The sequence below is a fragment of the Colias eurytheme genome, chromosome 3 (genome assembly GCF_061535395.1).
Source record: "Colias eurytheme isolate Ceu_HAF_F1 chromosome 3, ilColEury1 Martin Lab GWU primary, whole genome shotgun sequence".
NCBI lineage: Eukaryota > Metazoa > Arthropoda > Insecta > Lepidoptera > Pieridae > Colias > Colias eurytheme.
Window position 1 is genome coordinate 8,500,731 of NC_142982.1, and position 25,932 is coordinate 8,526,662.

At 34.3% G+C, this 25,932-nt stretch overlaps 4 protein-coding genes across 6 annotated transcripts in view; 3 read left to right on the forward strand and 1 right to left on the reverse strand.

Moving 5' to 3' along the window:
• Positions 1-25,932, forward strand: part of LOC149909803 (peptidyl-prolyl cis-trans isomerase NIMA-interacting 4) — a 107,613-nt gene that overhangs the window by 24,060 nt on the left and 57,621 nt on the right. The window lies entirely within an intron of this gene.
• Positions 12-11,157, forward strand: LOC149909808 (uncharacterized). Of its 3 annotated transcripts, none has more exons than XM_090119915.1 (4): positions 12-180; positions 7,624-7,761; positions 8,122-8,253; positions 8,668-11,157. In XM_090119915.1, the coding sequence occupies exons 2-4, from the start codon at positions 7,639-7,641 to the stop codon at positions 10,738-10,740; spliced, it is 2,328 nt and encodes a 775-aa protein (XP_089976041.1). In that variant the 5' UTR covers positions 12-180; positions 7,624-7,638; the 3' UTR covers positions 10,741-11,157. The 3 variants fall into 3 exon arrangements, with proteins under 3 accessions (XP_089976041.1, XP_089976039.1, XP_089976040.1); XM_090119913.1 differs by lacking the exon at positions 12-180 and adding an exon at positions 6,923-7,230; XM_090119914.1 differs by lacking the exon at positions 12-180 and adding an exon at positions 7,342-7,531.
• On the reverse strand, positions 11,309-13,977 carry Bcs1 (mitochondrial chaperone BCS1). The gene is made up of 7 exons (XM_090119918.1): positions 13,558-13,977; positions 13,334-13,473; positions 13,042-13,254; positions 12,393-12,531; positions 11,875-12,069; positions 11,604-11,741; positions 11,309-11,490 (listed from the first exon to the last, which is right to left on the reverse strand). Exons 1-7 carry the CDS (start codon positions 13,878-13,880, stop codon positions 11,370-11,372), a joined length of 1,269 nt encoding a protein of 422 aa, XP_089976044.1. The 5' UTR covers positions 13,881-13,977; the 3' UTR covers positions 11,309-11,369.
• Positions 16,543-24,861, forward strand: LOC149909810 (uncharacterized). The gene is made up of 15 exons (XM_090120201.1): positions 16,543-16,733; positions 16,944-17,165; positions 17,476-17,691; positions 18,199-18,342; positions 19,137-19,262; positions 19,494-19,714; positions 19,801-19,858; positions 19,981-20,153; positions 20,343-20,385; positions 20,555-20,689; positions 20,986-21,145; positions 21,648-21,791; positions 22,061-22,217; positions 22,722-22,908; positions 23,183-24,861. The coding sequence occupies exons 1-15, from the start codon at positions 16,543-16,545 to the stop codon at positions 24,087-24,089; spliced, it is 3,084 nt and encodes a 1,027-aa protein (XP_089976327.1). The 3' UTR covers positions 24,090-24,861.

Here is a 25,932-nt window from a genome sequence, read left to right on the forward strand (position 1 = left end):
ACAAACTTATCTGACCCGGTGGCAAAAACTGGAACTACTAAAATCGACATCAGCGACATCATTCGTGGCGTAGAAAATTTGACTTGATAGCAAGGCCGGCTACAGATACATCATACATACAGCAGAGACTACGCAAAGGGTTGATATTTATTCGCAATTCAACATTATTACAGAAACTTTGTGAGTAATTTAGAATTATAACAAGCTTCCCAAGCAGAATTTGTATTAATTCAAAACAAATACATTGTATTGACCTAAGGTATTATATGCAAACCTTGCAAACCAATATTATTTATTTTCTAATGAAGCAATAATGGCGAGGACATGTGGCTTGCTGCTATTGGTTCGTTTAAAAGTAAAGTTTATACGTATACATACTTATATAATCTGAGTATATAATATATACATATATTTATATTATTATATATCACAGTTATATGAATTTCATGTAGATGGCAGTGTTCTCAAACTGTAAACTATTATACTCCCTACTCACTACTAGATGGCGTAAATATTAATTTAAAGCTAGTGAATTTATAAAAAAATAAAACCTTACTATAAAAGTGCTCATATAATATTATGCATAGCGCATAGATCTGGAAAAGGTGTACGCGGAGGGGCCGATCAATCGTGAAATAAAAAGTCATTGACCCTTGTCGGATCTGAGTAAGCTTGAATTACTATGAATCGTAATGGGTCTACGTAAACATTTTTTACTTTTCCATGCCTATGCCTAATAAATCTGAAAAATCGGCTTGGTAACGCCAATATAATTAAAATAGTAAATATAGAAATTAAATGTTTATTATTTCGTGGTGTACTCCTTCATCCTTCCCTACATACGAGCACAACCAATCACCGCGCGCTATTTAGCGCTCGCCACGTGACGTACCTATGTCACGAAGGTCATTCGACAGTTCTCTCCGATCTTTAGCGAGGATCGGAACTCAACAACCGCCGGAGAGCTTCCACGAGGCTCTCTAGATCTCAGGCATTGTGCTTTTGTAACACCACCGGGGCATCCCGTGCCCCGGCCCTTGGTCGCGCTCACCGCTGCATGTGTGTTTGTGTGGAGTGTTTGGACTGGACCCGTTCTTCCCCGCCGCGAGCTGGAGGACCCTGACCGCGTGGCAGCGGCGTGTGTTCTGGACGCTACTCCCTCCAACGAGGTATGTGCTGTGTGTTCCCGTCTTTGCTAACACCACGTAGATCAAAATACAGTCCACTTTCATATCGAGAATATATTTACGTATATTTTTATATTGGCGCGACCATTGTTGGTCCTTCGAGCCGGATAAGAACCATTGTTGGTCCTTACGAACCGTACATTACCTGATGATTCCACCGCCCTTATTAGGATACTCATTGTGTAGGCCCTAATAAGCGATTTAGTAGTATCTTCAATGCGAAATACTATTTAATATACCGCATATAATAGAACGACAATGCGTCTTCTACTATTCATATAAAATATATTTTAAACCCGCCCTTATTAGGATACTCATTGTAGGCCCTAATAAGTGATTTAATACTACATTCATTGTGAAATAACTATAACCGCATAGATCGACATTGCGTCATCTATTATTTTTCGCTTAAAATATATTTTACTAGCTTTCCGCCCGCGGCTTCGCCCGCGTTTTCAGAGAAAAACCCGTTCCCGTAGGATTTCCGGGATAAAACCTATCCTATGTCCTTTCTCGGGTATCAAAATATATCTATACTAAATTTCATGCAAATTGGTTCAGTAGTTCAGGCGTGATTGAGTAACAGACAGACAGACAGAGCTACTTTCGCATTTATAATATTAGTATGGATTCCGCCCGTGACATTAAGTTACGCGTATAATTATTATTATTAAAATAGTTAATTAAAACTATATTCATATCGTTTATCCGCAGTTATAACGCTCAAATCATTATAAATCGAACATATTACACCATACATATTTTAATTACCCGCTACCCGCACTCGAAATTTATATTATCACTAGCTTTCCACCCGCGGCTTCGCCCGCGTTTTCAAAGAAAAACCCGTTTCCGGGATAAAACCTATCCTATGTCCTTTCCCGGGTATCAAAATATCTCTATACCAAATTTCATGCAAATTGGTTCAGTAGTTAAGGCGTGATTGAGTAACAGACAGACAGACAGAGTTACTTTCGCATTTATAATATTAGTATGGATTATCGAGTACATTCCGCGTTCCGCTGTTATAATCCGACCATATTGGAAATACATACTCGGTTCTTATTACGCTTGCATCACTGACCTACTTCATTTGGTTGTATTACTTGTTATTGTAACTTGTATTGTAACATTCTCAGTTTGAACATATATTTTTGTTATTAAAAATGCCGCCTAAAAAAATGGCTGATATATTAACGATCAAAATCTGAAGCAAATCAAAATAATGAGTCGAAGTTTTTAAAAAGCGGGTGGGCGCACACTACCCTTTCTTTGCAATGCTGTCACGACTATTCAATTGACAGTCGTGATGAATCGACTCGTTCACACGCCGTTGCCTAGTAAACTTCAAAATTATATAAAAGTTACTTGAGGTAAAATCATACCTTACTGTGCCTCTGTGCTTCAATCTTAAAGTTAGAATACTTGATAAACATTTTTTTTTATGTGATTGACCGAAATACGTCATACTATTAACTAGAATGTCTATCACGCAAAAACCAGTCCGAGTGAGAGCGTTCCCGTCCCCAACTTGTCTTACATTTTTTTTTAATTTTGAATAGGGAAGCGCTTGGCTACAATCTTGCCTGATGTTAAGCTGAGATGGTACTAAGATGGTACGCGCTTCCCAATAAAGTACCTGTTCACTATACGCTTGAAAACCCCCATATTGTTCTCGTCGGGTAACAGAGACTCAGGAAGCATGTTCCCGTCCCTCGTGGTTCGGATAAAGAATATAGAATCGAACCGCTTAGTCCAGGTACATGGAACGTCCGCCATATGGTGATGCCTAGTATCTGTGTGCCTCGATGATCGATGGAAGAATGGTGATGGCGGAAGAAGATTGTGCAGTTACTCAGCGCACTGATAAGCCGATAAGCTGGCCACTCTGCGGCGGTGACCGAGGCTCTGGAGTTTATACTAGATCATCGTCGTTAGTGGCACGCCTCTCTATCGCCTCAAGCGCCTTCAACTGGTACTTGGCGGAACCGTCCCAGAGGTGATAGCAGTATTCCATGCTCTATCGGACTTGTTGATAAAGATTGAGCAACTGTCCCGGGCTGAAATACTATCTCACCTTCGCCAGAATTCCAAGCTTTTTTGAGGCTACTTGGGAGCTTTTGATTCTATGAAGGAACTAAAGTTCAGAGTAGGCGTTAAGGTGATACCAAGAAGCTCGAGGTGGTTAGTTATCGGATTAGATAATAGTCACGCCTGGGTCTGTCACATTGAGTTTGACCAGATTGGCATCGCCCCAATCGTCTCGCCTGTAAGGACAAATTCATGCGATCGACCATTGCCTCCCGTAGAGACTGAATTTGTTCCGTACTGGCTTGCGCGCTGGATATATATCTCTCCAACAGTGCTATCGTCTGCGTACCCATAGATAACATATTTCAGCAGATCGAGATCGATTGATAGGCGAAAGAGGCGTGTCAAAACAGGAGCAAGTTCAGGCGCAGGTTTTAAGAACTATGGAATTCCATCAAGGCACTGGCTTTATTCACGTCAAGATTCCGCTGCGTTTTAAGAACCTCCATCTGATGGATGCGAATTTCCGGCAATTCACTTCACATCCAGGTAGACCGGGAGGTGGTGCGCTTGCGGGATTTTCCGCAAATAGGGTAACAAATTGGTTTTCTTTCTCAACGGCGGTGTGAGCCAGCGTCTCGTCAGGTTTCAGCAGTGGAGGAAGTGGGGGGCGGCAGTATTTCGATTCAACCTCAATACGACTAACGTGGTCGAATCGAGCTTTCCGTAAAGCCTTCTTGTAGGACTTGGCGGCCCGGTTAAAGGCTTTCTTATTTTCTGATACGTCCTTTGCTTTGCAGTGTCAAGTATCAACCTGAGCCAGATATGCCTCATGCTTTAGCGCGTCTGCAATCAGCTCTGAACCAGGGCTGGGCTTTGCCGGACATGGCAACGTCCGAGAATGGAATAATGTACTCCATTCCCTGTCGCAACACATCAATCACAACATCCGCGCAGTCAACAATCAACATCAACTCTGGCATTTATAACCAATTCATCAGAAAACAGCTGTTGACTCTCACTGATCCTTCCCTGAGGAAATCATCTATTCAAATGTAGTCTATAGGATGGAAGCCTGTTTAATAAAGCTACCATACCAGACTTTATCAAAGCCAAATATATCAAGTGCTTCCTTATGATTATTTTAGCTTCTCCCCATTAATGAGAGGCGTGAACTAGAAGGTCACCTGTAGATCTCTTCTTACGGAAACCATACTGGCGATCACTAAAAAGGATCATTGGATTTTAGATACGTGATATACGCGAGTAGCCTAATGCTCAATATATATCGCAAATCGAATACAAAAATAATCTTCATGAATAACAATCAACATTGAATATCTCAAAAGTGGTAAAATTTCGGATAGGGTATTTATTATACAAATGATCAAATCAGGCAGAAACATAGAGATCTAGAGAGATGCCAATCGCTTGCGCTGAGTACGAAACCTGGTGTCTCATTACAAATTTACGCACACAACAGTAAACAAAATAAAAAAGACTTTGGTTAGGTTGCACTCCGGGAGTGCCGGCAGAAGTGAAAACTTGATTATTCAATATGTTTGATATTTTGGAATGGTATCCGTCTTACGCATGGAATATAAGGGCTACAAAAAAAAATCCGTCTTACGCTTTTTCGATCAGGCCACGTGTCCTGACGCGAGTTTAAGATTTTATACCCAACGCTGCTAAAGAAGTTTTCACTTCAAAAACAATACTTCGCGTTGTGTGCGTGTCATCACACAAAAATTTGAGAGCGACTATTCGTTCGCACACTAGATTGTAAGTGACGTACGTATACAGCACCACTACAGCCGCAAGATATGCGTTTATGATAGGGATTGCTTGTCGATAAAATGAGAAACGTTAAAATTAAAACAATTTATAGGCAATACAGTAACTAGGTAGAAATGGACACCTTGATGGTGTAGCATTCATGGTGATGTCATGTGAAGTCCATAAAGCATTGCTTATTGACTTATTGTAAAGTAAAATAAGTATGAAATAAGTGACTTCTTTTTTTAATCCATGTATAATAATTACTATAAAATTATTGCTCGAGTACCTATCAAATAATAATAATACAATTACATATTAAGCTAATAGTAATACATTATGATATAAAAATAAAGTAGTAAGGTAGTAAAAATCCGAATCTTATCGACATGGACACACTCGATTCGCATCCTTAACTAACGACCGCGAGCAGCGGCCGTACTACACGATTGTTGGCTTTAGTATGTTCATTATACACTGCGGTATTCGAACTCCGCGTTTGAATAGAGTCACGTACAGAAGAAGCATTTACATAAATTATTGTGACTGTCGTTCTGTCACATAATATAAAAGATAAGAAACCAAGAAATCACTCTACGTATTATTGTTTTTGAAATTTTAGTAAGAAAATCGTATAATTTTCAGTACTTAACGATGGTATGTGATTCCATTTGACTTATAGATGCTGGTTTCACTTCGGTTTTTACAAACTTTAACGGGACAACACGGCATTGTCAAATAATACCCGGCCGACGGTCGAACGTCAACTGAATGCAACAAACAGCATGTGTTCTTTTTTTGGGCATATTGCTGCGACACAGCCCCGCCCCCTAACCATATCTCTCTTTAGTTTCTGTGATCTGTGGGCAGAAACGATTTAAACTATACGGCCTTAAGGTAAATTGATCGACTAAGGGTGACAAATCAACATCGAGCTATGCTGCGCTGTACTGCGCTGTGCTGTGTTTGGTCAACTCGCTCGTCTAATATTTTAATGAGGATACAAACAAACCATGCTGCGCTGCGCTGTGTGAGGCTACGCTCTGTTTAAAAACGCAGCAGTCTCGAGCGAGGCGCGCTACCCGCCGTGCTGAGCCGCGCTGTGCCGAACTGTGCTATGTTTTTATGGAGCTCTGCCATGCTGCGCTGTGTCGAGCTTATCACTACATAGTATAAAATAAAGTCGCTTTCTCTGTCCCTATGTCCCTATATCCCTTTGTACGCTTAAATCTTTGAAACTACGCAACGGATTTTGATGCAGTTTTTTAATAGATAGAGTGATTCAAGAGGAAGGTTTATATGTATAATAACATCCATTAAATAGTGGAGAAGTACTGTTATTTTTGAGGTTTCTAATGTGATGTAGTAAAAAATTACATTTATTCCGCTTACATTGCAAACGCAGGCTGAACGCCCTACGAGTTTTATCAAAATAATGTACTAAGTATTTATACACATTGAAAAAGTCTACAGAAAAGTCCGCGATGGCATATTATGTCTATCTCTTATGGATAACCCACAATAACTTATTTTTGTCATTTACTTTTTACGAAAAATAATGGCTAATTTTCGAAGCGATTTTAACCAATACAGCATTAATCCTTAACCAATGAAATACCTTGAATACATTGTTCATTTAATATAGATCTATATGGCCCTTTACACCGTATGATTTAAGTGAATATTTTCGAAAAAATATTCACTTAAATTGCGGGACGTAGCGTTTGCGGCGGTACCGACCGGACCGGCCACCCGGCTATATAATATTTTATACCCTTGCGAAGCCGGAGCGGGCGGCTATGTTTTTATATACAACGTTCACAGTTTTTCTGTAGTGTATTTAGTATCAGCATTGCACCCCTGCGAAGCCGGGGCGGGTCGCTAGTATGTAGATCAAACGTAAATATCTACTACGGGCGAAGCCGGGGCGGACCGCTAGTATTCTAAAAAAGTATATTGATTGATTTATTTCGCTATTGCCTACTAGAGGGCGCTTAAATCAAATACATACTGACAGCTGATCAATGTAATAGTTTATTAAATATCTAGAAGATGGCGGTTAATTTAAAATTGCGTAGGTGCAGGTACATTGTCGAGAAATTTTATTTTATGTCAAGCAAAGAATGAATCCTTCACAAAATGCAAATATCTACAAGTGTCATATAAAATAAGTTACACTCTAATTTATAAATTATAATTATGTGATAATTATTTTTTACAAGAAGCACAAGTTCTGGTAAGTTGAGAAAATTTTATAACCCTAAAAACCTACAGTAAATTATTAACCAAATATTTGACATGAAGTAGGTAGGAACGTAAATGCTGCTTATTTTTAGTGTCATTTGAATGTTGATAATGTTTCCTGTTGGTAAATTGAAGCCTCCATTATATTTTATACGACTACCGTAGGTAGTTACGAATAAAAAAAGTATATTGTTGTAATTTTTTCCTGAATTTGCGCAAACTAAATCTTACACGTCAAACAGAAGAAAATTTTGCAATATTCTAAGAAATATATCTTTTATGAAATTACTTATGTAAGTAAATAATAAAGTGATTAGAAGAATTATCATATTAAGCAGTTAAACCTTACAGAGACAAATGCTTAATAACAAATATGCTGTTACAGGTATGTTACTCTACAATGGATAAACTAGAAGTTGATCCAAAGCTCTTTATTACTTGTCGCTTGTGTTTGGAGGAAATGGGCCAATATCAAATTGTACCCAGTGTACAACAACAGATTAGATTTTGTTTTGATATTGATGTAAGTATATTACCATCATATGCTGATAATTTCTACATAATATGTCTTCATTTCGTTGTCTTCAATTTTTCATAAAGACATTTGTTTTGTTATGTCTTTCATTTAAATGCTATGTTGAGAGTCTAATGGTGGGTTCAGACGCTTGCGTTCAAAGTGACATTCAACAAGCATGTAAACATTTTGTTTGTGCATGCGCCTGTGTTTGTTCGTTTGTACTGTAAGTGCACAGACTGCTTGCCGGGCTACTTGCTAGGCTGCTTGCCACGCGTCTGAACGTACCATAACAGAGGTGGTAATGTTAGAAAATTTTCTTGGTTACGGTATTATTTTTATATAATAATAATGTTTATAAAATTACAGGTTGATCCTTTTGATGGTTTACCTCAACTGATCTGCAGAGGTTGTGAAGCGACTTTGACAAAGTTTAATTCAGTAAAGAAGAAGTATCAAGAGAAACAAAATGACCTCAAAGCTGACATTAAAGGATGTATTGTGAGTAATTGTTTAATCCTCCTTGGGGTAAAAAAAATGTTGGATGTTCTTGATTTACATCTTTTACCGTTACAAATTGTATCTAAGATCTGACTCGATAATAGTTCCTACAATGTTTGTGTTATTATTTGGCACTACCAATAATGTTTTTTGAATATTCTTATCTATTATATCAAATTCCTCATTACTTCTCACTCTACTATGTTCTTATTAACAATACATATATAAATGGCTAAGAGCTCAGTAAATAATTCTATTTCATTAATTTATATAATGATTGAGCTCCCAATAAACCAAGACAAACCAATGATAAATCAAGATCTACACTTTTTTGTTCAGTTTTTTTAATTATTTGATTTCAAACTAGTCACTGCTTGCTTGTATTCACTTATAATTGATATTATTAAATTTCAGAATAATTCTGCTCTTTCACAACAAAATGTTGTAACTTCGACTGAACAAACTGAGTCTCAACCTGAAACTAAAGAATCAACCCCTATTCCCAAATCTTTTAAATTAACATTAAAAAGGAAGCAAACCATTCATGATGCTAAAAATAATCCAGATTCAGAATATGAATCTTGCTCATCTAGCTACTCAATTATCAAAAAGTCAAAAACCTCAAGAAAATGGAGAAAAAAATATGATAAGTTCTTCATTTGTAGATACTGTTCCAGTGCTTATAAGGATAGAAAAAGTAATCAGCACATAGAACATCATAAAAGCTTATTGGCGAAATACTCAAACTTAATGAATAACTTTTCTATAGTTATACCTCGTATAGATAAAAAATTGAATTTAACAGGAATGGAAAATACGGTAGCAATTGATCGTGAGAATATATTACAAAAATATAATTCAGATTACAACATTCTATACAAACTTAAATCGAAATATTGTTCTGATGTTGAAAAAAAAAGTTCACCAGAGCCTTCTGATGATGATATTGTGAATAAAAAAAAAAGAAAGAGGTTACAATTGATATCCGAGAGCTCCAATGAGACTGTCATATTAGAAGGTTTTACCAAAAAGGATGATGGACCACATCAAAATGCAAATGATGTTGTTGAATGTGTTGATATTGGCGATTCTTCAGATTCAGACGATCATGGGAATGACACTAACTCTAATGCCAACACAGCAGTCGAGGACCACCTGAAACTGAATTTAATAAGTCACAATATAGCAGCCTGTTATAAAAAGTTTATTAACAGAAATGATTCTTCTGAAAATTATAAATCTAATAAAGATGACCTTCTTCAACATAAAATTCTTAGTATGGGAAGGAAAGTAATCAACAAAAAAAGGTTTAATTGTAATGGAATGTTACGCTATTTGGAGAATAAACATTTGGCTGTTCATTGGAACAATAAAAAATTGGATTTAGTTTATGTAAGAACGAAATTAAAAGAAAATCGAAAGTTAAATGAAGATGCTGGATGGAAAAGCATAAGTGCAGTAACAAAAGTGAAAGAAAATGATTCTCTAAATAGTTTATTGGAAAAGGTTCATACAATGGACAGGCATTTTTCGATTAATAACATGCCCCCTTCTAGTTCAGCATTACCAGCAACCTTAATTCAAATGGTAAATGATAATAATTATAATTCCCACAAACTTTTAAACCCTAATCCTGTTGCCAATCCTAAACAACTTCCAAAGAAAAGTAATTTGCTGGAAAATCAAAATGTAAAAATGATTTCTGGTCCTTTCTCGAGCTGTAGCAGTGAACTTTTACACATGCCCATAATAACAAGTACTGTATCCTTAGCAGAATTAAACACTGAAGAGATTCAAAGTGTGGCAGAAAAAAGGCCAGAAGAATCTAGTATCGAAGCTAGTACTACACAACCATTTGTGCCTCGGATAAAAGTAAAACCGGTGTCACAATTAATGCCTGAAAGATCATCTAATAATTTTATGGGTTCAAGTTTCACACAAGCTGCCAAATGGAATGTGCCTGTATCAGAGAATGCTCAGGGAAAATCCAATAAACATTTGCCCTTAGAAGTTCCAACGTCTTCCAATAAACCGCAAACTAAAGAGAATTTACTAGGTAATGACTATGTGATCATGCACACCGTTGAAATACCAAACCAGAAAACATCTTCGCCATTTTTATATTTAAAAAATTTGTTACAACTACACAATTTAATCTTGATGAATTCTAATGATGTTATAACTAGTGATTTTATATGTTTGATCAAATTCAAGTCTATATTTAACCAAGATAATAAAGCTGGCGTAACACTATGTATGGCTTTATTTAGTAACGCAAAACAGTTTTGTATCAAAATAAAAGATGTTACTTCAGAAATTGATATCAAGTCATTGCCACCGCATTGGCAATGGGAAATTCTTCAGTTATTTAGAGATGATATCGCAGAAAGGTTCCTGGAAAATGCTAAGAAAATTAGCAAACAACTGCACAATGCCACCGGATATTTTGTAAGCTTACTGAGGACTATTGTGTTCCGAAAAAACTAAAAGACGTGATTCTTACCCATGACCATGATATATCTTGGGTATATGTCTGTTGTTATTGTTCTCCACTAGGTATATGTATAACATATTCCGTGAATTTATTTTTGTTTATTATAATCTGTAGCAACGAAAAGTTGCAAAGAATGTATTATTCTTGACTGAATATGTTTTAAGTTCTCTATATAATAAGTTTTTCAATTGTTACTTTTGTTCAGAAACAAAGTGATTTACTTTACGAACAATTGTTGTTTTTTTTTACTCTATTGGTTGCATTGAAAATTAATATTGACTTTTATTGCTAGTCTACTTAAATAATAACTAGAGCCAACATCTTTCAACTTCCTTTAAATTTAAATGTATTTAAATTTTATATGTATCTATAAAAATTGTCAGCTGTTCAGATGTACTTCTCAATTTACCAAGATTATTTTAATAAATTATATTAATTTATAAGACCTAAGGGATAAGGGTTGAGAAACATCATGCAAATTCTATAAAGTTTGATGCAACCTGTGAAGTACATATTATGTGAATAAGTGATTTAGTTTTATTATAAAATAAAAAAAACTAGTTTTTTTAAATAAACATCTTATTATTTATTACATAATGTACAACTATAGTAATTATTTTTATCATCCAAGTGTCCATATAGCATCTACATTTTCAATCACTTCAGTTGGGCTTGAATGTTTATGGAACATAAAGTATCCCTGAATTTGTGCCGGACTGACATCCTTTCTCTTCTCCAAGACCCTGAAATATATAAAGTTTTATTAGCAGTCCAGAAAACAAAAAAAATCCAGAAAAAATTTCAATGTTGATTTGCTTAATTTTTGTAATATGCCTGAAGAGAACATAGTACCAACTTTTTAGCAAAAGTCCTTGCATGATCTGCTGCATCTTTATAAAACCGTAGGAACATGAGCTCTATTTGACCCTCATCACAATAGCCAACATATTCTTTCATATCCACTCGGCCTGGTCTTATGAGCGCTGGATCAAGTCTAAAATTAAAAAAAAAACATGTCATTAAAGAAATCAAAAGAGCTTTTTTACAGTTATTTGTTTGTCCTTGCGTATAATAGTTTCAGGAAATTCATTATGTCAAGTCTTTATAAAATATGGGCAGTATCATACCTATCTAAGTAATTTGTTGTCATAAAAACTATTCTTGCTTCCGTAGACGCTACACCATCTAAGCAATTCAAGAGACCACTGAAGGTCACCCTATTTAGTCCCTCATAGGCAGCCTTTTGAACGGCGGTGTCCTCACGAGATACAAAAGCCGCGTCTATATCTTCGAGAAGAATGATCGACTGTTGGGGGGCGACACTGGAAACATATTTTTAATTTTATAATAAAAAATGTTGTGTGGTTTTATGAAACCACGGTAAAAGTGAAACTGTTCGAACGGTTCCGAACACTGCTTTGTGTAGCGCATGTCGCGTGACGGTCGGCTGCCGAGTAGGTATACCTACTCGGCAGCCGCGATACACGCGACATGCGCTACACAGACCAAAAAGTTTGAGACGATGTAATAAAAGTTTCAGTTTTTAATAAATAGTAAATTTGTTATATGTATCTTGTAACGCTTCATTTACATTAAATGAGAAAATGTTAATGTTCAATTCAACTCTACAGAAATCTTTTCTCACCTCAAGAGATGGTTTAATCTATCATCAGTAAGGCCTCTTTCAGATAGATTTAAAACACAAATATTGTATTCCAAAGCACCAGCTAAAGCCATTATGAAAGATGATTTTCCACAGCCTGGTGGTCCAAATAGCAAATACCCTGAAAAATATTTAAATAGGGGATTTATGATCATTAACATATTGATAACAATTTAAATAAAACAATTTCCTTCTTCATATTGAAAACAGTACTCCTTAAGAAAAACAAATAAAAATATAGCCTTTGAGGAATAATTAACTCTTGTTTAGATAATAAAAAAAAATCCAAAATTTGTTCTGATGTCCCAGATATTTGCAATAAACTTTGTATGTATTTAATTTAACATTAGGTATATCATTTTTGTCTATTTCTTACAGGTTTCTCTTAACTAAACAAACATAATTATGTATCTATACTAATATTATAAAGCTGAAGTGTTTGTTTGTTTGTTTGAATGCACTAATCTCAGGAACTACTGGTCCGATTTGAAAAATTATTTCGGTGTTAGATAGCCTTAAATTTATTGAGGAAGGCTATAGGTTATATATCATTACGCTAAGACCAACAGGAGCGGAGCCACACCGGTGAAACTGCGAAGCGCAGCTAGTTAAGTATAAATTATAAAAATACCTCTTCTGTATGGGATTCCTCTCTCTGTGTACCAGCTGGGGTTATCAATGAAATCCAAGCAGTCAGCTAAAATGCGATCAGCTAAGCCATTGCGTAACACTACACTTTGTAGAGGCCTCCTTCTCCGGGGGTGACCAAAAGGCCTCCATTCCGATCCCATGGCTGTATACATTATAGTCATACCTTCGTGTTGCTTTAATGCCATTGTTCTAGCTAGAAATAATAAATCAGAATTTAAATAATAGTACAATATTCTGTCTGAATAAAACATATTATGTTTATGCAACATTACCTTCCTCAAGAATGTCATAATAAAGTTGTTTGTTCCTACCAAAGGATGTGAGGGTCACTGTTTCCCATGGTATACCCAGGTGTAAGTCAAGAGTTTGCTGTTCTCTTGCACGATCGACTTTTATCCATGCGCCACGATATCTGATGTATTTTACAAGTTATAATTTTGTAAGGTTAGGGGAGGAATTTTAAGACTTCAAATATGTTTATGTATAACAATATTACCTAAAGAAATGTTGTCCAACACTTGGTATAAAGTCATATTTGGTTTTTATCTGTCCTGTATCTTTTTGCAGGAATGATGTTTCAACACTTAAATGCTGTGTTTGCTTTGCACCCTTTTGTGTAATCCATTGCAACAACCATTGGTAAGACTTATCTCTACACGGAACTTCAAGTGTTATCATACAATGTCTTCTAAATAACATCATAGATGTTTGAAATCCTTTCCGTAAAATCGCGGCACCAGCTCCGACACCAAAAAGACCGAACCCCGCCCCAAAATAGGGGTTTTGGGACAACGAAGCCACATATTCCGTTAATGGCATAATTATTTTTTCGATTTCTATCAGGAAATAGTTATTTCATTATAAAAATATAAAATGTTACGCCACAGGAGACTCAACACTCAAGTTTTAAATATGACATATGACCACTGACAATCAGCTGATTCTATTATCTGTCAAATGTCATTAGTGATTCAGGCGTTCCTATACACGTAGAGAATTTACGGTATTTATGGCGAGGATAAATTCAAAAAAATCACTAAATAGTATAAAACAAAGTCACTTTCTCTGTACTTATATCCCTATGTGTGCCATATCTTTAAAACTACGCAACAGATTTTGATACGTTTTTTTTAATAGATAGAGTGATCGAGTGATTCTCGGGGAAGGTTTTAGTAGGTATATAATTTATAAGGTTTTAGACAAAGCGGGCGAAGCCGCGGGCGGAAAGCTAGTATATAAAACAAAATCGTTTCTCGCTGTCTGTTCGTCTGTCCCTATGTATGTTTAGATCTTTGAACTGTGAAAGGGATAGATGCCTTTTTATTGATAGTTAAAGTGGTTCAAGAGAAAGGTTTTAGTATATTATATAATTTGTTGTTAAAGACAACGCGGTCAAAACCGCGGGCGGAAAGCCAATCTAGAATATAAAAAAATAATCGCAAAATATGTCGGTAAGTAAGCGCATAACTCGAGAACGGCTGAACCGATTTCGTTAATAATTTTTTTTATAATATTCCCTATTAAGGTACGAGGATGGTTCTTATGGAGAAAAAAAGGTAAACATGATACCACAGGCGAAGCCGGAGCGGACCACTAGTATACACTACAATCACACTTAGTAGGTATATGAATTACCTATATTGATTTTGGCTATTTTTCCTTTCTATCTGTTCCATCATAATTTCTATAGTCATCAACGCTGACTGGGTTTCTTAAAAAAATATTATAAAAAAAGCTGCAATATCATTGAGTTACTATGTACTACGTACTAGCTGTGGTACTAGAGAGGACATCGCTACTACACTACATATTTGTAACACAAATCGTCTCAAACCAATATTTATTTGTTACATTGATTGGTTTTAATTTATAAGTAATAAGAGGCAGAATATCTACAAAGTGTTATGACTCACTAGCCGCCCCGCGCCGCCGCGCTTGTCGCACAGATTTTGTTCGTGGTGTCCTCTCTATAATAATACCTCAATGTGCAATATATTTTTTTTCAGTTCGTTCCACTTATACGTACTGTTTGCTAAATATATGTGTATTATGAGAGACATTTATTACCTATTAGCACAGTTAGTTATATATCTCATTGAGTTACTATGTACAGTACATAATAAGTCAATGGTACGTATATATCTACTAAATTATTAAAAAAAAAACTTAGGAATTGTAATAAAATTTTAATCCTAACATGTTTTCATTTATAATTAGTAACCGACCGACCAACCAAGAGCTCCGAACAAACCTATTTCATATTGTGTTGTAACTTTTAGCAAAATTTATGCTTTTATAAATGTTTCCTTCATCGGTCCCTTATCCGTACTATAAGACGTTACTTTTAACAAAATTTCAAGATTCTGTGTTCACGGGAAGTACCCTGTAGGTTTTGATTCTCTTGCGAATGTCGAAATTTGCGAAAATTTGCAGCATAATCTTTTGATTGCGTTAGCGTATAAATTTGATTTTTTTGTCTTTCGCTTCAAGGAACCGTAGACAGTATAAACTTCAGCTTGATACCTCCAGGCGTTCCTGAGAAAAAGGCTCTTGACAGACAGACAGACAGACTATATAGGGGTATATAGGTATAGGGGTTCTGCCTTTTCCTTTTGAGGTTCGGAACCCTAAAAATGGTTACGCTCCTAATTGAAAACCTCTTTTTTGGGAAAGACGTTTAATAATAACTAAGTATAGGTAAAAAAAATAAAAATCGTTTATTTGTTTCATAACACATAGGTACATTCTGATTACGAATACTTAACGATATCCTTCAGTACATTTTGCCTGCTGTTGCTATTATTATTTATTGCAACCAGTTAAAACGCACGATAAAAAGTATCATGTGAAGTTTGTTTTTTATTTCCGTCTAATAATACAACATTGTAGGTATTATTTACCGCAGCGGGTACACAGATCTCCCTATTGTACGAGCTGATGGTGCGGGTCACGCGACCCCTATCGTCAACGAATGACGTCAGGTCATCTTAATTTACTGTTTGAAGTTTTCTGTTAGCCCATAAATTTGTTACTCACTAGACTAGGTATTTTTGTTGCCGTTAACGAAATCGATATCAAAACGACACAATAAAATAAAATCTAGCAGCGATTTATTTGTTATTATTATTTTTTTAGAAAGAAAAAGAAACATTTATTTAATCAAGTTTTACTTTCACTGTATTTAAGTAGGTACTTGTACAAGATGTCAGGGTATCTAATCCTAGCCTAGTATACCTATTTGTTTGGTTTACTGTACAATTTTCTTACCGTGGAAATAAATTATATTTTCACAATAATTATACTGTATCTATCTGCAAACATTTAGAATTCATTTTTTTTAATAAGAAAAGTTTCACAGTCAATGCCACCTCAACTCGTTAGTCGCTCCACTCCATGTGGTCGTGGTTTAAGTCTAAGCTAGTTTAGGCTTAAGTAAAAATATAGCATTATGTTATACATTTATCTCATACTATTAAATTGTATGTTAAATTTTGAAGAAGTACATTTAGCTATAGCGGTACGAAAATTCGTTCACCAGAAAGATATGTCGGAATATTGTAGACGGCGTGTTGTACCTTCTGTATTCCTTGGTAAACATGTGGTGGAAGCCAATTCACAAATATTGCACTTTTCTCAACTAGAAATGCCGTATAGTTGCTCTATTAGTGTTAGGTAACGTATTTTATTATATTACCTACTCCGTAGTTTGCTCTACCTACCTTAAAATTATCCGGTAATTATATAAAACTTAGGCATAGTTTTTCCATACTCAAGTATAATATAGTGTATAGGGCTACGAAGTACCTGCATAACAATGTATTATGCCAGGATATTTTGCTTGTATTTAATTTCATGTTTCAATTTAATTCTGTGTTTTTTTAGAACTGAATTTGGCAACAATATAATTTTAGTAGTTCAGTTATTATCAGAACGAAGTTTGGCGAAGTCGTGTCTAGTTAACAATAACCAGTTGTTAATTTATGAACTTGGAGAAACGTTTGGAGGATACTGGGGTGTTATCCCCGATACTATGATAAAACTTGAACCGCAAAACTATACAAAATATTACACTTTAAAAACTACACCTGAGACTGAAAAAACTACGTAAGGTTTATTTCCATTGCTTTACATACACCTAAGAGGTTTTTTGAAATGATTATCCACTTATTATGGAGAGTGTTTACACAAATAATGTCTATAATAGCAAACCCTGATTTCAAAATTACAACGTTTTTTGGAAAGAAGAAACACACAAAACATTTGTAGCAGTTACGAATCAAGTTCAATTAGGATCGCGCTAGACGCTAGATTATCACGTTTCATTCTTTTAACTTTAAAATTTGAGAAAATGTAGAACTTGAAACTGTAGTGACTAACTACAAGAAAATGTGTTAATATTTTATGTTCTAAAAAGTGTTACAGATTATGAATATGAATATGATGACCAAGAAACAGATTCAATGAAACCTCTTCTATCGCGTACTACTGATGTTAAAACAGAGGAAGATTTCATACGAATAGACGTGCCTTTAGTTAATATTACTGGTAATTTGGGACTGGACGAGATTTCTTCCCATAGAAGGCTTGATACTGATGAACTTTTTGATTTGATTTATGATGTGACGCCTAGGTATTTATAACGCAATATTTAAAAAATCTTCTAGTTGAAATAGACACACATAAATAGTAATTTTGAATAGACATTAACTATAATCCAGAGGTTCGCGCCTGTAGGGCGATATGCATGGTGGTGTCATTGCACCGAACAGCGCCACCGATTATAGTTAAAGTCTATTCAAAATTCAACATCCTGTGATGGCGAGTGCTTTAAAAAAAGACTAACCGCATAACCTCTTCTTTATGGTCTAAAATCTAAACGAATATGAAAATGATACGAAGCGAAATCTTAGCTGTTATCTATATATAAAAGCTTGATGGGCAAACTGAGGTGAACCGTGTATGGCAAAAAATATTTTCAAACATTCCTAGATATTATACTTAGTATATTATTTGCGACTTGCAAGTGTCTATTTCATTATCTCTTTCTCGGGTACCTACTTATAATTTGTAGTATGGGCACTTCAATTCCTCCTTCCAAGTTGAATATGATTATGTCACAATGTATTTATTTTCCCAGAAATGGAGTTAGTTATGACACAAGCATTATACCTCTTGTACAATTTTCAATTAAGAAACAAACAGAGGATCAACGTCGTGGAAATTATTTACAACCGAAATATGAGCTTGATTACAGTTATCAAGGATTCACGCCAGATTCAAGGTTAGCTTTACTAATATTTTGTTGATAGATGTTTCTTACTTTTTCTTGCGAAAGCCACAGGGCAGATTTTGATGATATTTGGCAATAATTAGCTAAAGAACTTGCTTTTGCCCGCCGCTTACAGCGCGAGTGATACCACATAGCACAGCTAGAAAGTTTGTACAAAAAAATCTCTGCAAGAAATTTTATGGCGGTATACAACTGCTAGGTACTGCTTAATAATATTATCTATACCCTGAGATAAGTTGGGTTTATATATTTTTACTCGATATTAAACTAATATCATTTTTATGAAACATTTTCTTTCAATTCACATTACGAGCTTTGGGTGTAGAGATATTTAGTAGCAATTTTATCAACAGTAACATTTTATTACTGCTACAAAAGTTATTATTGTGTTCACGAAACGACATGAAAAGGGATTGGCGCCACTGTAAAATAAACTCATCAAGTAGGTATTGCACATTGAAATTGACATGAAATGAACAAATGGTTACCTACTATATACTCGGCTACTCATAAAGTGAATTAATTAAGGCATTGATATATTATCTAAATTATTGTGACTGAAGAACACAATGGTAGAAACTAGAAAGTCAGATTTTTTCATATAACCTACCTATGGGTTTACATACCTCATTGAAAAAAACTAACTTAAATATAGAGCCTAGTTATTTATTTTTGTAATGTGTCTATTTGATTTTTCTTTAAATGCACTATCACTAGGTACTTTAAATTGCATAAGAGTTTCACTCAAATGTGGTAGGTAATTTGCTCTACTTTTTACTTCTTAGGATCTCATACAACACGTTATATAAGAAAAAAGTTACCAGAAAATACAGGGTCACGAAGCGATTAAAATTTAGAAGGAAAAATAAATCTTTATTTCGAGCAAAGACGACGCCACTTAGAAATTTGAGGTGATTATTAATTTATTAATTACTAACAGCTAAGCAATACAAATGTTCATTTTGCGTGATGCCATTTTCATTAGTTATTTAAAAATTTCTCTACGAAAGCCATAAATAATTAATGCATTTTATGACCGTGGATTAAGATATATGGTTAAAAATAGTCTCTCCTTTCTTAGCCTTAAAATTTATAATAAATCATACGGACATAATTTTTGACAATTTTGATTGCACCTACAGGCCATACTACTCCAGGCTTTCTACTCCCACAACAAAATCTTATGAGACATTTACTCCCTTGCCAACTATTCACGAAAATGTATTATCTCTAATATACAACAATAGTGCAGTTAAAAGTGGAATATCATGGGAGTTTATAGAGGACCTTATGGAATCATTTAATTTCACGGCTGCTTCTCAAATAATTACTGAAAATGCAACCAATCCGTTTTCTAAATCAGGTGCACTGACATATTTTTAGAGATACGTAATTGTTACATGTATAAAACCAAATTAATTGTAAATATCTATTAATTCTTTTTTTCAGACCCTTCTACACTTTTGACACACACATACAGTAGCATTCCGACGGAGTATTCTGTAAGGTAAGATATTATAGGTAATTGTTACATTTTTTAAGTAGAAAATTGTGTGATTTGGTGGCTTGATGTATTATCAAATACAATAAACATGGCTGAAATCGTTAAAAATAACACCCTTCTTATAGCGAAGTTATTTCTAGTGCCTATTCAGAAACGAGTAGATCATCTGGAGAATCAACACTACTTGAACATATTTCTTCGGATAACATGACAATAAATATAGAGAACAGCTTAAAAAAGAATATATCAACAGTGCAAACAACGGAGATACCCCTTACGTCTGTAGGAGAGTCTTCAGGTATTTTTGTTTTCATGTCTGTAGATTTTAATACCCTAAAAAAAATTAACCTATGTAAGAAATAAGTACTTACCTATTTATTAAAAAATAAAAATTAATTTTGTATCATTTCCCTTCATAAAAGTATACACAATGTTGGTAAAGTTAAAGCTTGAAAAAAGAGTTCTAGTGAATTTTTTTTTATTTCAGATTCTATGGACGAGGTTAAAATTTTCTTTACTTCTTCGAAAACGTATGTATCGATTCTCTATTAATAACGTTTATTATACTAGGTATATTTAAGATATTTCTGAATTACCTTGCTAGAAAAATTCTCGAAAAATAATTAAAGAGAATTAAATTCGCTATCTTGTTTTATATATGCCATGGTATTTATTTAAGTTTAATTTAAACTATTTTAGAACTGAACATGAAAGTGGATCTTTAGTAAATCACAAATCGTTTGAGAATGTGGTGCAAGCAGCTCCGGATATTGCAGTGTTACTCAATAAATATAATGTAGAGTCGCTGCCTAAAGAAAAAGATAATGTGACAAGGTAACTGAAATATAAATTTTAATTTTATTGTATAAGACGGATTAGTTACGTAGCACAATAGATATGTAATTATTTTAATACAAATGCTATGTTTTGTGGCTTAAATTAAAACAAAAATATAGTGAGATGTTAACAAAGAAGGCCAATTATGTAAAATTATTGGCACCATTTTCAGGCTTCGGAGACATAATTACAATATTAAGGACAAGTACGCTTTTACATAATGATCAGCGTGATGAAGTTGATATATTACTATAGTCTTAATTTGGTTAATTAATAATAATTCTTTATTTTAGTCATGTTCGTAAAAAGCGTTACATCAAAGCATTAGAAATAGAGAACGCACGACCCCGAAATCTCACTACTCTAAAATCTATGACAAGAACAACTGAGAAAGTATATAGATACTCTGATATGCAAGATCTTGCACAGCTAGTGGAACTGGAAGATGATGAGGTATGGAAACTAAGTGATGTACCTACTTTACTCATAAATGACGTAAGATTAATAGAGTATACTCATTCTGAAAGTATAGATCTGCCTAATGCCTGTAATTTTTATTAAAGCATCAAATTATGTTGCTCTCCTCATATCTATAGATTGATAGCCTAACTGCTACGTTTTATACTTCAGCATTTGGCATATAAAAATGTTTCTTGGTTTCATATAAGATTTATGTAGATTAAGTATTTTAACAAGTTTGTCATTCAACGTTTATAACTAACATTGTGTCATTACATTATACTTAAAACTTTACATAACTAGTTACTTAAAGTTTTGTCCAATTGTGTGTTAAGCTCATTTAGAGTTTTCTATCAAGATTTAAGGTATCTCCTAGGTGCAAAAAGTCGCTAAATAATAAATAAAAGTAGCCTTGTATAATGGCAATAAAATAGTATCTACTAACTACTAATAATGAGATGTTTTGAATAATTCATTGATAGGTTTCTATTTTCAGATACAAGGGCGTGTAGCGCTACGGTATCTACGAAAGTACGTAGGCTCGGCGCTATTCAATATATGCGATTACAACGAACCAAAGGCTCGTCAAGTTTATTTGTTCAATTCGTCCAGAATTGTTATAGCTATAAGTAATTTTACGGTTAGTAAAATATTAAAAATTAATTTATAATATTTAAGAATCAAGAGTAGAAAAATGTTAAAAATACTTTTTGATAATAATGGAAATCAATTAAGTGATTAAAGGAAATGGTTTATAATTAACGTATTATGAAATTATAATGTAAAACCAAATGTAATGTAAGTATTACACATTCCAATTTTGATACTTTAATATTTCAAATACCCAATTCAATTATAAACTTACCAACGATTTAAAATTCTATAACGAACTAACTCCATTCCTGTCAGATGGACAGAATGACACTAGTGGTGACACCAGCCAGCACTCTCATGAGTAGTGTCGGCAGGTGTCCGCCAGCGCATCTCGAGTGTCAGGTTGCAGGCACTAGGGTTTGCATTGATGCGACGAACGAATGCGACGGTGTGCCAAACTGTGGGGCTTATGGTATGAGTATTTTTAAATGGTCTGGTTAATACTAAAAGAGGTTTCTGATTTGAATCGGGATGAGGTAATAAATAGTTTAATTCTGTGATGATGTGGTTAAATTTTTCAGTCGGTTCTGTAGCTCCAGAGATTACCAACCTACTACTAACATATAATATGTATAAAAACTATACTTTTATTATACTCGTTATTTCTAGCAATTTTTAATACATACAAAGTTTCAGTCAATATCAGCAGGATATTGTTAATAGGTAGGTCCGTAGGTAATATTAACAAATATAAGATAGGTATTTATGTTCCTATATAAATATTTATATTTTATGACTAGGCATTTTGTTACCAAGTATTAAATTAAGTTTATCGGTCTTTAAAGAACACCATTCTTTCAAATAAATTCATTAAATTCAAAGTATATTCAAACAAAGATTTGCCGGGTTGAAATAAAACTACGATTTTCCTTAGAAACGTATATTTCTATAGATATCTATTGGTTCATTCTTTCAGACATATATGACGAGGACCGTCTCCGCTGCGGCTGGTCGTTAGGTCTCCAGCACAATGTATGTTTGGCTGCCTGCACCTTCCTCGCAGTTATTCTAACCATATTGTACACAATTCATTATTGGCTCAAGAGATGCGTCCCCAGGGTCTCCGAAGCGTTTTTCGTTTATAGCGACGCATCTGAAAACACGTAAAATGTTTTATAAAATCTAAATGTAGTAACTGTATTTAGAGAATTGGTAAACAAAAAGATTAAAATCAATTGAAATATCTAACTAAAAGATAAATCAGTGTCCAAACGTTAATCAATCAATGATGCTGATCTAGATTTTACTCTACTGATTGTTGAGATATATTTTTTAAATATTTTAAGCAAATAACATTTGATTTAGAAGCCTATTATTAAAAATAATCAATTCTTGCTAACAACAGGCTTTTAAAATCATAAAATATGTATCTTTCAGATTGTATTTGGATTCAATTATGCGTTCACCCAATGATAACACTGACGATTATTCCAAATTATTCTATCAAGCCAATATTTTTGACGATGATGAGGAATTTATGAAAATGAACACAAAAACATCGCGTTGTAGCAGATTAAAATCGTTTCTTTTGTCTTGTATATTATTTAAGAAGAAAACAATTGCCAAGGAGTGCATTGATGATCCAGCTGCTCACGACATGTTGAACATGCCATCAATTCCTAGAAAAATATATTCCTTCACGGAATATGAGTTGCGTGATATTACACCCGTAATTAAAGACGCGATGGTGCAAACTGGAAGCAGTTTAGAAATACGAGACACTGGTAATAGAAATGAGAATTATCAAACACGAACACGAAATAAAGCATATATTTCATCAGACTTAGATCAAACATACAGTGATAACAGCAGTGAACTGAACATTTTAAAACTTATACGAAATTTAAAAATATCACCTAAACCATCTGATGAGTCGCAATCTAATCTATTTGTAAATAAAAACGAGGACGATGCTTCTCATAAAATACTCGTTACAGAGGAAGAAAAAGAATTGCACAGTACTTTATACGAGCCTAGTACCTCAGTTGCAAAGAAACAGAAAATACAGAAGACTACGGTGGCTGAAGTTCACCCAATAAAACCTAAGCCTGTATTGTCTAAACATTTAAGATTCGATGAAGATATAACTACCATTCCTTCACCAGGATATGAAGATGATGACAGTGAGAGCCATCAGAGTGTTATCGGTGTTGGTTCTAGTCGTCATTTAACCACGATTGAAGAGGTCGACGAACATGTCAGTAGCAGCAATGATTTTATGCGATTCTGGCGGAGTGGGAAAAATAAGAAGTCACAGAAGAAATCTCATCTATCTTTACGGTAGATAACTACTGATTTTAGTTATTTGAAAATAAATGAATAATAGGTGTAACTTGTCATTTTATTGATATCCTAATTACACAATTGGAATAAAGCAATGATTTAATTCTTTTCCTATATCTTTGATTATTATTTATGGGTTTAGTTCTTTAAAACAACGCGCTAGATTTTTACCTTATTTTTTATTGGAATGGCCAATTTTTTGTAAAGTGATAATTTGTTAAATTATCAATTATCACAACGCGGGTGAAGCTGCGGGCGGATAGCTAGTATTTGTATAAAAATAACAAACCGAAATGAATTAAGTAAACATTATAAAGGGCTATTCCAAACATAATGAAGTGACTAAACAAAACGATGTACATTATAAACGAGTTTACACATCTGCCCACATATTCCAAGATGATCGTACCTAACGCTCATCGCGCGCCGCTATTTCCTAATTAACTTCAATTGTGCACCGGACAGGACACGTGCCAAAAAGTATGTCGCTGCTTTTTAGACTTTTCGTCATCGCGCCAACTTTATATATCCTGTTTATAGAAATTAATTTATGTGAATTTTATTAATTAAACGAATTGTAAGTTTGCTAAAGAGTTAGAAGTACCTAAGCGCTCTCGATAAAGCTCACTTTAAAGCATTAGTTTTACTAAATTACATGAATACCGAATTTTTAAGCGCGAACACAGAAATAAAAATATTTTGAGTGAAAAAATTACTGGCTATTTGTTATTGATATAAAGAGCATTCTACAATGGGTTGTGTTTTAAATAATAAAACGATAAATCTTTATATCAAACAGTTAAATCAATGTCTATATGGATGAATGTCTCCTATAACACTCCTAGCATAGGAGACATTGTTCAACATGCAGTTAAATATAACTACTATGTTGTTATTGTTTCATGTACATGTGTTTTTGTTGCCAATTAAAAACTATTTATCATTTTAATAAGACTTCAAATTGTTATGGCTAATGTAGATGATCGGAAATATTACCAGTACTATACTTGATATCTACTACCTATGTAGGATAAAATATATCTTCAAACACCCAATAATATACAGTTCTTTAATTAACCCAAACCATAAGTTACACAACAAACGCTACATTGGTATCATTAGTTGCAATGACGTATATCATAGCTTTTATGTCAGCTCCAAAAAAGATAGATGTAAAAGTGTCAAGCTAGAAGTGGGAGCCGGTGCACGAGGTCATTTCAATTGAAATCAATTAAAGCAATTGGATCCAATTGAGCGGGCGGCAGATTCAGCGACGTTGCCGGCCACAGAGAGATTTTATGTGAAGCGCCTACGCGCTCGGTCACATGACTCAGCCGTACTGCTATTGTCATGTACTTGCAGACAAAACACAATAGAACATGCATACACAATGTAACATAGTAGAATCTGCAGTTGATCCTGTTTATTATAATATGTGCGACAATTTTGAGGAAGTCATATCGATACTATTCCTGACTGCGTAATTTAAAAGTTTTGTATGCTCTAAGATGTAGATAGCTGAAACTGACTTGTGAATGTATTATTTTAAGAGGGATAGAGTAAAATATAATCATCTATGACTACATAAGGTACAACACACACATATGACACATCGTATAAAATATTTAGTGTATATAGTTTTTATTTTTGTAGGTACCAATTTATCATTGTTGATTCAGAATGCTAGAGATACACATATACACGGAAAATATTCCATTGATTTATATCTTCCGTACATACAATCGTTTGACTTTCGCTATTTTTCCGACGGTTCGACTAACGCCCACGCGACTAAGCCGCCGGTACCAGCGTTCACACCATCATTTTTCTTTTTGTCATTGCGT

What these genes read in the sequence shown, in the direction of transcription:
- LOC149909808 (XM_090119915.1), top strand. Translation starts at nt 7,639, where the DNA reads ATGGATAAACTAGAAGTTGATCCAAAGCTCTTTATTACTTGTCGCTTG. An exon ending in GATTTTGTTTTGATATTGAT is followed by an intron (nt 7,762 to 8,121) that starts GTAAGTATATTA and finishes ATAAAATTACAG; the next exon opens with GTTGATCCTTTTGATGGTTT. An exon ending in CTGACATTAAAGGATGTATT is followed by an intron (nt 8,254 to 8,667) that starts GTGAGTAATTGT and finishes ATTAAATTTCAG; the next exon opens with AATAATTCTGCTCTTTCACA.
- Bcs1 (XM_090119918.1), bottom strand. Translation starts at nt 13,880, where the DNA reads ATGCCATTAACGGAATATGTGGCTTCGTTGTCCCAAAACCCCTATTTT. An exon ending in AGGAATCCCATACAGAAGAG is followed by an intron (nt 12,532 to 13,041) that starts GTATTTTTATAA and finishes AATATTTTTCAG; the next exon opens with GGTATTTGCTATTTGGACCA. An exon ending in ACAACAAATTACTTAGATAG is followed by an intron (nt 11,742 to 11,874) that starts GTATGATACTGC and finishes TTTTAATTTTAG; the next exon opens with ACTTGATCCAGCGCTCATAA.
- LOC149909810 (XM_090120201.1), top strand. Translation starts at nt 16,543, where the DNA reads ATGTTAAATTTTGAAGAAGTACATTTAGCTATAGCGGTACGAAAATTC. An exon ending in GGATTCACGCCAGATTCAAG is followed by an intron (nt 18,343 to 19,136) that starts GTTAGCTTTACT and finishes TTTACTTCTTAG; the next exon opens with GATCTCATACAACACGTTAT. An exon ending in TAGCTATAAGTAATTTTACG is followed by an intron (nt 21,792 to 22,060) that starts GTTAGTAAAATA and finishes CATTCCTGTCAG; the next exon opens with ATGGACAGAATGACACTAGT.